This window comes from Lepisosteus platostomus, chromosome 7 (genome assembly GCF_059453375.1).
Source record: "Lepisosteus platostomus isolate fLepPlt1 chromosome 7, fLepPlt1.hap1, whole genome shotgun sequence".
Classification (NCBI taxonomy): Eukaryota; Metazoa; Chordata; class Actinopteri; order Semionotiformes; family Lepisosteidae; genus Lepisosteus; species Lepisosteus platostomus.
The window spans coordinates 60,989,234-61,002,696 of NC_142617.1; the positions used below are offsets into that span (position 1 = coordinate 60,989,234).

Sequence of the window (13,463 nt, forward strand, 5' to 3'; positions counted from 1 at the left end):
ATCACATTTTAAGGACCTACAAAATGTGATGGGATGCCAATTCATTATGTTGAACGAAGACAGTAATTGAATCCCAGACACTGGCCTTTTTAGCCCCATACTGAAATCAGATTAGCTACCTAGACCTCTCTCTTCACCCTTTCCCAGAGAAGTACTACCATACTTAACTTTGAACTGAAGCCAATGTAGGAGAATTGATCTAGGATCAATTGTTCCAAGGGGAATATGCTATTAGCCTGTTAATTGTTCATTTCAGAAAGAATCTTTTAGTTTTTCAAAATGTAATTAATACAATTGGGAAAAAGAACATGCAACATACAGTAAACTATTTTACACAGTACAAATTCAGGACCTCTGTGTTATTTTACACAAAACCACATGTGATTTATAAATAAAATTTGTGGACACTGTTACAGTATGATAAGAGCACGGTTTTTGCTTGGATATGGGTATGGGTAACACTAGACATGTTTTGCCTGTGATGACTAATAGGGCCAGCAAATTGCAGACATAAAAACAGGTACTTCGCGAGCGATACAAGGTACCCAGGTGGTCGGACCGCTACTTTTTATAAAAATGTAACTGCCGTCCTCTGACAAAATGTTACCTGATAGTGGTCTGCTTCCATGTAATTGTGGCTTAAATCATCCAGTTACATCCTTAGCAACCACCCAGAGGACACTTCACATCCCAGAGGGTCTGTTTATTAAAAAATGGTTGGGAAATCTATACTCCATTAGAACAGCAAGCACTGTAAAAAACAGTAATGCAAGACTGCCACTTTTTATTAGAACAGATCATAGGAGAGACCATAAAGCGCTAAACGGTGGCCTATGATCCCAAGACAAATTTATAAATGAAACAAGACAACCAAAATGGCTTGTAAACAATGCATTGAGGACAATAACAGGGACATAAAATGCAGAGCCATTTTATTCTGTAGACCAATTAATATTTTTTTTTTTGCAGTTTTCAGTTTTTTGTTTAAGAATTCAAAGTTACTCTACACCCCAGGCCTAATAAATGCCAATATATATCGCAGTCTCCCTCTTAAAACGAAGAACCTAGTTTTGTAACTCCAAGCAATGAAACTCCAACCCTTCTAACAGTCAGTAATGAGAAAGGCCGACAAAATAAAGGGCGTTTCTCGAGTGGGAGTCCTCGGTGGAATTATTTAATTTCGCGGGTTTCGGTGTGGGAAGCACCGAAAGTCTTCCAGCAGAATGAAAACCTCAGGTATGAGCTTGGAATGTCAGACATCCAGTCCTGCGGCCTGCTCTGCCTCCTAATAGGATGAAAGAAGGGAGCCGGAGCGATTCCGGAATATCTGCTTTTCATCCCATTATAACAGCGACCTTTATGTTCTTAAACTACATACCAGTGAATTACAGGCAAATTCAATTGCAATCTCACAACGGAAACACACAGGCAGGCCCAGGGGAAGATCCTCAAACAAATACAGCCTGGCAAGTCACTACATGTGTCATGTGTGTACAGTACTTGCGGGAACACGTCTGACACTGTATTCAGGTGAAACTTCTGACTTTTCAGGCCCCTGTGGGATTCTAATTTTTAATTAGAGCTGGAAAAAACAAAGAAACTGCAAAAATGGTCAGGGCTGAAGCTGCTAAAGTGACAAATAATGACACAATAAAGTGGCTGCTGGGAGAATGATTCCCTGCTTCTCCCACCCCTTCAGGCCGAATACTGCAGAAGGACAAGAAGAAGCAGTTCTTTTTCCCCAGACCGCAGCTTTAAGTCATCAGTTTTGTCACACTTGTCGTCCCAGGATTCCCCTTCAAGACCGCTGGTCAGAGCTCCTCTTCACAGACACAAATGTCACCTGTGTCATGGTCACAATCCAACGCAGGGGGACTTCTACACTGACGCTACTGTTTCACCAAAATCACAAAATCAATGCAAAGTGAAAGGGAGGCTTAAAAGCAAAATTGCACAGGATGCGAACAAAATTAAAAAGCTGGCACAATGAGTTGGAGAAAGAGCTGAGCACAAGCCATGCCATTCTGCTCTCAGCACTGTCCCGGACAGGAAGATAGATGGCTTAGGCTCTATTAATAACTGTACTCCATTTACTATAGCAATGAAACTGCTAACACTGCAGGTGTCTCCTAATGTTAGCACGAGCAACTGTGTTGTCCCTTAATATCACCCTATCTTCACTGACAGAGAAGCTATTCAAGTGCATATCAAGGCTTAAGATTACCCCAAATATGCTGGCTGCACGTTTACTCAAGGGACATGAAATACAAAAATGCAGAAATCATAAACTAAACTATTGTTTTCACAGCATTAGAGGCCATGATGTGTTTGTTTTTATGAGAAGAGCCTCAGAATTAAGAGATATATGCTTACATTTGCATCTACTGTACAGAAGTGACTCATAGAGGTCTGAAAGTACTACTGGAGAAAATGCTGTATGTGAATGTTGCTGCTGCTGGTCAATATTTAGAATGCTCAGAAAACCAAGTGAAAATAGTTGTGCTTTTTATACATTGTAATTTTGCCCAAATATCGTAATGGCATCGATAATATTATAACATGATGACATTTACCATAAGGTTGAAGAATCAAAGCACCATGCAATTTCAAAGAGCAAAGCATAGAGGTATGACAAAAAATACCATTAACTGCAGGAAAGAATGAAATGAGGCGTAAGCAAGAAAATACTTCAGTGGAACTGCAGATTTACTGCGGTAAACCTAAATGATCCCAATTAAAATGACTTGCCCCACTGCTTGCCCAGGAAGATCTCCAGTGCTCACGAGAAACACGTAAATTCAAATTCCATCACAGCACCTGCCACTATCACTCGGAAGCGAAGTCATTCTGGCATCAGAATTAATAAGAATGGGAGGAATGGTCACAGATTAGTAAACAAGGAACAGCACATCAGTACTCATGAGGACAGGAAAGAAAGCTTTTGTGCGAGGGTTTTCCTCAAAAGAACGTAGACAGCTGCTTTACGACAATTCATGTTTTATACAGTTAAATATCAATATGCCAACATATGGGCTGTTTACGCTTCTGCATTCCGTGGGTTAAGGATGTGCTTAACTCTTATTATTAACACAGCAGCATTTCTGAGATACAGCACAAAGTTCCTGACAGTTTCCATCTACTCAATATTGAGTGTTACATTTTGCAGGCAGGTCATCTTTAGGAAGAGTATTTCAGAAGATTAATTCCTCTGTCACCGGATGCCATTTTCTGAAACAACACGCAGCTATTGAAACGGGGCCAGCAATAATGCACTTGATTTAAAGTCTTTGTCTGCTTTTATACCATTCAGATGTTCAAAGCAATTTTCCACCCAATGCTGCTGTAAATACAGCAGCGACACTTGTTTCACGTTCATCTTGTAAAGACATAACAATAGTAAACTGGGGAGAGATAAAACAGCAGGCTGTATATCTTCAGCCCTGGAAAACTAAAAATAAAAAGTGTAAGTGTTTGTTGTCTTTACAACACAACAATTAAAAAAAGAAGGCCAGGTAGATTAGCTTGCAAGCTAATGTGAAAATCTAAAAGTCTAATGATGTGTGTTCTCATTTTTAGAAAGAATTGTATGACATTGTCCTGTTCAACACTTTTGAATCAAATGGATAAATCATATCTGCTTTCAAAAGCGATGTTCATATTAATAAGTCGCATTGGCAGAATCCTTCATCAAGCTCAGGGATATCAAAAAACGTTGGAGAGCTACTTACGAGTTTTACAACTCAACCCTTAAAATCAAAATGCATTTTGGTGGCTCTCTTTTGATCAAGTGGACAGTCAGAGATGCCAGAAAACCACATTTCAGCCTTTTAAAACCTGAATGATATGTTTCTTTCTTACAATCCCAGACAATTCAGAAAGAGAGGGCTTGCCTCTTTGATGCAGCTGCTTTTGTGAAAAAAACTGACTGCTGCCACAAAACTATTTGCCAGTGCTGCAGTGCAAATGAGACACCTAGCAGAGCCTCAGAAAGCAATATGCTCTTTGCGCAGAAGTCACTGATGCTTAAACATGCAGCATCCCACAATAAAATAATATAATCACTCAGTGTCCATTTAATACCTCCTTCTGTAGCTTTCAATGCACACCAGTCTGTCAGCAGCAAGAACACGTCCACCGCTCATTTTGTTTACATTTCCCAAAGGCAGTTTCGGTTCAGTAGCATCTCTACAAGAGCACAACATAAATGTGAACAGTTTCACACACATGACATTTGTATTGTTTCCACCCCCTGACAATCAGAGAAAAGTTTTGCATCTGATTCCAAAAACACCAAAGCCATCATGTGACCCAGGTTAAACGGGTAGCACCTGGTGCTGTCTGAGTCTGAACACTTTCCACATTGAGCTCTCTCAGTCTGCAGGAAACCAAGCAATTCCAGGGGAAAGAATTTTGTGTGGTTTCTCATTAAGGCCCTGAACTTCCCCTTCATCTTCTTTTACTTTATTCACATTTTCTTTATTGTCTTCTGTTAGATGATTTGTTTAGCTCCATGACATTTGAACCAAATAAAAACAAAAACAATTCTACAAATTCCCATTTCTCCCAGGTTGAGCACTAAGTATAGAAATAAATTAATAAGAATTTAAGGACATTCTTCAGCTTTAGTGTACACTGAGCTGATGGATTATAGAGTGCTCATTGCACAGAAAGCAGCAAGTCACTTAAAACAGTAAGTTGTCCACATTTTGCCTCCTAAAATAGTGAGTCGGGAGCCCCAGGCATATCTTTGGCATGAAGATTTTTCACTAAAGAAAGAACTCTTACCTCAGTTGCACCTGCAATTAAGTACAATCAATTGGGTGTCAAGGCTCAGCAGGTTTGCGAGAAATGAGAGGACAGTGGTATTGGAGCACAAGGTAGGAAAGTTGTGATAGTTTAAGTTCAGAAATGTGACAGACTCTCTCTTTACTACATTGACTAAATCTCTCAGATAAACTACTAACTTGACCATCAAAAACAACCCACAATGTCGTGGTCTCCCAGAGAAGACATTGCACACAAGGTGGCTTGATCATTTATTCCAGTCTCTTAATAACATTAAAACCGAAGACCCCAAGGTTAAATATGAAACGATATTCTACTGGACAATACTAAGGAAACTCCTTAAATGCAAGGGGTATTCTACTAAGGATACTCCTTAAATGCAAAAAATATTACTGTAATGGCATGAGATTCAAAGCAAAAGCTAGAGTTTCACAATCTTCACATTTTCCAAAGATGAGACACTCTGTTAGTTTATAAAGATGATAATTTAACAAAACTGAGATGAGGTTTCAAACTGAAACAAACTTGTTCTACTGAACGTAACCTATGACACATCATTTGCAAAGATAAAAGATTTGCTCTTATTTTTCTTCTAAAATTATTTCAACATTTCTCATTCAGCTCTGATGAGAATCCTATAATATGGCATTCAAAGAAAACTCTTTCTCATTTTCAAAATCCCTTAGTTATGAGTGACATAAAAACATAAGATAGACAAAACAATGAAAACCTGAAAGGATAGTTTTCTGACAAGTACTTTAAAACCTCACTCATAATCTACTATCTGCTCTCAAGAGTGACCTTCACGTAACCCTGCTAAGTCTGTGAAAGAAGAGGAATACTGCAGCTGCAGGAGAAACAGATCTTTTTTCTGGACTAAGAAATGTGCTTCATAATGATGGATTTCAGACAAACTCAAATGGTACCTTTTGTATTTGTTGGAAGTGTTATAAAAATACTTCTGCTCCCATTTTTCTTAGATGAGCCAAAAGCACATGAAGATTAAATATTTAGTTCAGCCGAACAGCTACAAAAAGCCATTCCAGACCCTGCTGTACAAACAAATCTGGATACAGAATGAAAAACAGTCCCATGAAGCTATTTTAATATATTATGCAGGTTTCCTGAATTTGAAGTTATGAATATTTCCATAAATGGAATGTATATACTGGCCAGGCACAAGAGCAATCACTATTTAACATTCCTCTTATGCCCCAGAAGTGAATCAGTTAGTGAATTGTCCATGTTTTGGTATTTCCTCTTTAAAAGAACTTTAAAAAACGTGAGCCAAGTGTATATTCCCACATGGCGAAAAGAATCATAATTCACATTCATTGTTACATATTTCCTCCATCTCTGAATATAAGTGGAATTCCTAAAATGTTTGTGGTTTGGCAATCAGAAATGCCAATCAGAGCCACACAATACTCACCTCTTACTTTCTTGGCTGTGGGTCAATCAAGAGTAACAAGCATCAGTGAAACAGTGCATTTGAAAAACACAAATACCACAAGGATTTTATCGGTCTGGTGACTGAGTGAGAAGTTTCAGTTCATCAGCCTTTCAGTAGACTAGATTATCAGGAGTTTCCAGCACTGGTTCTGGTGTGCCCCAGTGTAGTCTTACTGAGTAGATCACCCTAAGTCACTAAGTGACATGTTTCAATGATCGGTAATACCCATCTAGGTTATTGATCAATTAAATTAAAGACATTTATTTCTTTAAGGGAACTCTTTTGCTTCCTTGAAAGTTGAAGTGTCTTCAGTTTTTCCTCTCCTAAATTGATTAATTAGTAATTAACAATTACTGATCAATTAGTAATTATTGATCATAGCTGATCAATAGAATTAAATATGTTGAAGGTTTAAAATATTGCTTATGTAATGAAAACATACCTTTCATCTGCAAACATCCCAAAGCAAATGAAGAAAAAATATTGCTACAAGCAAAAAACAATGAACAATTTACAAAGATATTTAATATTACACATTAAATGGCAGAAGCCAATGTATATAAACAAGATTTTTATTTCTATTGAGAAGTCCTAATGGTGTGACTGTCCCTATGTACATATGCAACTAAACTCCTCTGTATATCTTATATCCTTAAGAAATCCCTCATAAGAAACAGGAAGTGTCTCCGTGTCAACAATCCAGTCCAAAAACAGAGGCGCTCCACACATAGACAGACAAGTAAAATAAAAGAAACATTTTAAACCTATGTGCATGAGTGTATTTGTTTCATTTTTTAAAACGTGTATTAAACTGGTGGGGAATTAATGTAAAATGGAATGCCTGTAGTGTGTATGAATAGATGAAAAGACCAGCTTAACTTCGCGTGCACCCACAGTAAACCAGCTAATAACACTGTGGAGACGTATGCGATAGTGCTGCCTGAGATCGGAGACAGAGCCCTCTGGCACAGGGTGCCACAATTTAGGTTTAGATGGCCTCGTGACTGTAGGATCACTGCTTAGTTTCAGGTATGCAAGACAGACCAGATTCCAGGGATTGAAAATTGTGTGGAGGAGTGTATGTTGAAAGATGATTATGGATGTAGATTTGTGCTAAGCCTTTCAGAGCCTTAAATGTTAGGAGCACTGTACAGTGCTGAACTTCACCCCACCAAAAACCCATGGACAGATAATAAGACTTGCATGATACATTCATAAGATTGTTTTAGTTAAAATTGGGCCGCTGAATTGTTTAGGTCATTTCTGGAAACCTGAATAGGTAAAGTATTAGTTGTCTATCTAAGAAACTACAAAATGATGTATGCAAGCAAATCTTTAGGGAAAAGCAGTAAAAAATGTGTGATCCAGCCTCTCTCCGTGAGTACACAATGATAATTCAAATACAGTGTCTGATCTGCACATTCACTACGGTACTTCTGAGAGAGCCAACTGTCTGGGATGGCAAGCACAGTAAGAACCACTCGAGTGAGGTGACAAACAGAGTCCTTGTACTGTACGATGTGCTGGATCATGAAATAAAGTTTATGAGGATTATTTACTTCTCTGTGCAAGAGAAGAATATTATGCCAACAAATGTGCACCAGACATTTTTCTAGACTGGATGGCACTATGTGGGCAGCAACATGCCCTGTTGTGTGGATTCAAAACTATATAAGGAAAAGAAGGAGAACAAAAACAACAGATCTCCTTTGTGGTGAGTTCTTCAAAAAAGATGAGATCTTGTACGGTTCATGATTTTTCGAGAGACATTTTTTAACAGCACAGGTACCACAGACTTGAAGAAAACAAATACATTTTTTCAGTTAATCAAACAATTATGCAAGTTGAAATGGTAAAAAATTCAGGAGATACCAGGGACCTTTAGGGAATTTATGTTTAAATAAATAAATATTTATTTCCTAAACTATGAGTTCAAGAAGGTAGCCACTTCCATTCAAAGTTACCCATGTTAGCAGTCTGCCTCTCTAGCCAAAATTATTGTAAATAATCTGGAAACCTGCTCCGGCTAATACATGAGTGTTTACGCCTATAAAAGACAAAGTGCCATTCTCAACCAATTATCTTCCTCAATTACTTACCATTGTTTGAAAATCAGACCAGAATTTCTGTAATTTAATATCGTGTCATCTATAATTATGAGCCATAACAACCATTAAAGGGAGTGAAGGCTAAAATATTTTCTATCATGTGGGATTAGGGGGACTGTCTTGTGTTGTGTCAATTATGGTAATGATTACATCTGCATTCTGTCAAGAAGGAGAAATGACTGAACTCGATGAGCTCCAGGTGTTGGGACAGAGGACATCAACTATTAACTTCATTCAACTGCAACCACAACTACTCCACTGCTCACCCAGTAGGCTTGTTTCAGGCTTGTCAAGCACTTATCACTGATAACCCTTTACTAAAATGTTATTTTAAATTAAAACCTGGGCCCATCCACATATCAATAATTACAGACTAGGTGCTCAACATGATGGACAACAAAAATCTCAAGAGACATGCTAGCAATTTGCCACTGATGGAATGAGCTGACATTTTGATTCAACCCAAGCTCTAATTTACTTGCACACCATAATGCAATGTTGGATACCAATTCATATCAATTCTCACTTATTCTGAAAGCAGGCTATCAGTTCATAAAACAACCACTGAACTGTAGGTATGACAGGAATTCAACAAGCAGTTCCAAAGAAAAATGGCTCAATGTATTAGGGAAAAAGAGAGAATAAGAATCTCTGGTTATACTTTATTGGTTCCAAAGATGACAATTGCTTAAGCTTGATTGATTGACATGTTCTGATATTCAACATAGAAGGCTTAGACCTGATTGAAAAAGCATTTTGGGCCTTACAATGCTCAGAATGCTGTATTATATGGCAGAAAGCAGGAAAAGGAAACAGGCTAAGTCTGACCAAGTATGTACTTGTCAATCACAGGTTGGCCATCACGATGGACTGCCACAGGGAGGCCTGACAATCCTGACAGTACAAGTTGCACTCTCGCTGTCAAACAGGAGCGACCAAGAAAGAGATGCAGTCCTTACTACACTGTGCTAAAATCTCACACACAAGGGACACTTTCTATCACATTTCTAAAAGATTGTTGGATTGGAGGAGGACAGACACACAGCCAAGCTATCTGGACAATACATTTCCACCTTTTCAGCCTGTCACACATTGAACATGTTGTTTGCAAACCCCAGCACAGCACTGCAGAGGGAGGGAGGGATGATGGTCAATATGTGCTGCGATATAAACATTTGCCATACTGTATGTCTCAATGATTATTTTATGTTTGTGGTTATCTGGTTTTATCTTTTATCTTTTTCGGCAATGCTCAAAGCAGTGAATCACCTCAGGTTTAGAGTGGACCATCACAGCCTCTGGGACTCTGCAGTGCTTGAACACGGGGGCACAGATTTCGTCTCACCCTTCTCGCGTGTCCTCCTCATCCAGGTTGGACAGGAGCTGGGAGCCAGCCAGCGAGAGGTCAAGGGCAGCCAGGGGCAGGTCTCTGTAGGCAAAGCTGACGAGCTGCACTGGGGCGATGCACTGACTCTCCTCTTCCACCTGCTGGGAGATGATCTCCAGGTCTGACACCCCGGGCTCTTGGGCGGGCCTGGCAGGAAGGAGAGAATGATAGGAGAGATCACACCATCAGAATGGAGGTAAAAGATGTGTTATGATTGAATTAGGGTGATTTTGACTGCTATTTGGCACATCCTTCAAATTAACATCAGTGAGTTACATATGTGTTTTTAGTTGCTCATGGTACATTTTACACACAGTCTTCTAAAATTCATAAGCATGACATAAAGTAGCAATGAAAAGGGAACTATGGAGTTACCCTTCCATATTTTTAACTGGAAAATAAAGACACAAAGCTTTTTTAAAATGACAGTTTGAAAAATCAGGTACAAAACTTTTTTCTCTGGTAGGTACACAATTAAAATGAACACATTCTTTAACATTTTCTACATTGTATCATGGGCTTCATACCAATGAAAACGGGAGGCCAGCAGGCACAAAGTTAATGGGAAGCCGTACAAGATGAAAAAATCATTCACAGTTTTGTGTGCTCAGCACAGCTCACTGAAGTATTTCCTTGAGCTTATTATCGAGGTAACTCTTATTGATATGTCCTGGAAAAAAACTAAAAGCACAGAAAAGAATGATGACATGGAAATAGAATAGCAGAGATGAAACTCATCAGGTTAAGATCATCTTCAAATTTCCAATCATTCAGATACTTTTCATTCTTGCATAAATGTAACTAATGGACATTAGACAAATATTCATAAATTAATACATCATTTTTACTCAGTCTGCCTGAGAATATGTACGAATTCTGAGAACGAGGGAAGCACTACATTAGAACACCAAATAAGTGTAAGTTTGCAGGAAATATTAACTTAGTGGGTAATTCTAGAAATTCTTACAGCTTGGCTATTGTACATTATAAGCCTACCACTATGTCCCATTAATACAAACAATTTTCTACATTCAGCTAAATGTAGCTGATTGCACTGCAGATGTGTTTGTTCTGTGCATATGAGTGCCTTGGCAATGTATTACCTTTGCAACAGATTGGCTTTCAGTCATTTTCTGTATGTCTTATAACTCAAAAGGACAGTGTCCCAGAATTGGGGAGGCATATGTCACAGACAGAAAGGTTCCCTTTCTGATTCATATACAGAACTTGAGCCCGTTGCAACAGACTTTCCTTGACTGTAAATTCTTGGGGCATCTTCAGCTCAAGTCAAGATTTGTCCTTCCGTTCTGTCAGTCGGTCAGAGAAGCTGTGCATCTGCGCAGCTGTGACACACATGGGACTTGGCTGCAAACAAGCTGTGACATCTCAATAGGCTGAAGAGCACTGATGAAAACAGATCCAGCCAACTCTGACTGCAGCTGCAGACTTCTGCCCTGTGGCGCCTATTTTTAGACTCTGGCAGATGCTGGTACTGTGTCCACTGGGACGTGGCTTCCCATTGTCAGCTGAATGGAAGCAAGCCCTACATCTAATGATGGGGGAGGCGACTGCATCGCAGGAGGCCTGAATGACTCTGTGCTGTTAACCACATTCTGCACGTCAGTGATCTCAAAAGAAGCGTGCCTGGAGCTGCTTCATGGAAAACATCCACTTGTGTAATTAAAAAGCTGTAAAACCTGCAGGCCATGGGTGACAAGGTCAGATAATGTTCTAGTTATTTTCTCCATCTTCCTGTGACTGGGCTTTTACAGTTAGCAATGGTCTTGAAAAGACAGTTAGGCAGATAATCAGAGTGTTATTTTAAACCTTTATTAACTCCCTTGCGAAATGTAGGTGAGTCCCATAACGTCTGGGACCCAACAAACCTGCTATTGAGAGACTGATAGACTATCAAGGAAACTGTGACTGGAAAAATATTTTAAGAATTCTCTTTTCTTGGCAAAGTACTTTAATAAAAACGAATTAAAATTTTATGTCTTTCAATATAAAGCACAGATATGGAAATCACAGAGTCAAAGAGAACAATACAGTACATTTAGACTAAATGTTTATGCTCTTTAAAAATATATTGTGGTAGTGGAGTAATCTCAAATGCAATGACAGTGTGTAACTTCTACAGAAGTCAGAATGCAAATGAATAGTAGAGAGAAGCAAGAGACCTGTGGAGGAAAACACCAAAGTTTAAGCAGATGTTTCGTTTGGAATGGTCTTCCTTTTCTGAACAGGCTGTGCTGAAGATTTGTGATCGAGGGACTTGTCTACAGATTTGATCCCCGCAATTTGAAATGGAAGAAGGTTATTAAACATCAGAAGAAGTGGCCAGAAGGTGTCCTTGCACTGAGAAGCTGATGCTCAGACATTCCTGCTCCCTGATATTACTGGATGTGCACGTGAGTGAGCATCGCAGAAAGCTACCGGAGTTGATCTAACATGTTAGGCCCCTTCACAGAAAAGAAGCTTTGTATCTTTAGAAAGCCTGCGGTGATTCAGCCTCACTGGGGCTAAAACAGTATTACCACTGTAGTTACAGTAAAGTAGTTACAGCATATAAACAGAGAGTGTAAACATCACAATTCTCTCTTTGCAGTTTAGCTAAAAAATTAAGGCTAAAACAAATATTTTTTTAATGAAATAAACAAGAAACCAGACTGCTTTGCCACACCACTTTGAAAACTCTCCAGTTAAAATCTGGTACGCGAATTATGACGACATTCAGATCAGCTAGCCTGTGAACGTCCTGGGTGACCCTCACTATTAAATGTTAATATAGTCTGCAGCTGAAAGGCAAACGTATCCAGCTTTATTTCTGGCTTATATGAGTAATCCCTAGTTAACATGTTCTCCTCAAAGGCTGCTTTTTTTAAAAGAGTATCTTTACTGCTCTCTGTGGAAATGTCACTGCAGTCTTTCATGATCCAGCTGTGTGTATGCGTTTTGTGAGCAAGATGTATATTTAGGGATCTTCTGAATCATTGCGTCAGGTTCACTGGAATTTGAACTGATGCTGCTGGTACAGATACTGAACTCAGCACACTGCAATCTTAACAGCAATCAACATTGTATAATTTTACTGATGACACCTTTCGGTACTCCTGATGAAAGATCATTGTATCAGTGAGAAAGAAGATCCAGACTAACATGAAATTGAAGTGTATTAAACATGTATTAAAAAAGTAAGCAGCACATGAAAAATTAACAAATATCATTTTACAAAGGTAGAGACTTTTTTAAGAACAATTTTAAGCGTTTCGCTACATGTACTTCACCTACATCAGTAATTTGCTGAGGTTATATGGCAGTATAACTCAGTATAATTTAATCACAGTTCTAAGTGTTTTTTATTTGATCTTGAAAAATGAATATTAATCTTCAGTGTGTGTGCATCTCTTATTCACTCTTGACAAAGACAATGAGCTGAAACACTGGCTGCCTATTTTTGCTCACAGTTTTTCTTCGGGCTCACATAGAATAAATGAGAATTAAAAATATTGTACCAAATATATATAATGTAATTTTAGAAAGCATTCGTGCATGATTTCAAAGCCATGTTGGAGTGTACTGGGGTGTTCTCACCAGGACCTTGCTACACTTAGCACCAGCTGGAGGAAATGAAAGCGGAGACACAGACACTGAAGATCAATCCTGTTCAAGGCCATTACTTTAATTTCACACATTTTCCAAAAAAAATGTCCATCTCTTCTCTTGTGAA

General features: G+C 38.7%; 1 protein-coding gene across 1 annotated transcript in view; it reads right to left on the reverse strand.

Moving 5' to 3' along the window:
- The window catches only part of tmem266 (transmembrane protein 266), an 83,441-nt gene that overhangs the window by 48,717 nt on the left and 21,261 nt on the right, over positions 1-13,463 (reverse strand). The window contains exon 3 of the mRNA XM_088641560.1: positions 9,692-9,880. Coding sequence (XP_088497686.1) covers positions 9,692-9,880 — 189 coding nt within the window. The remainder of the gene's footprint in view (positions 1-9,691; positions 9,881-13,463) is intronic.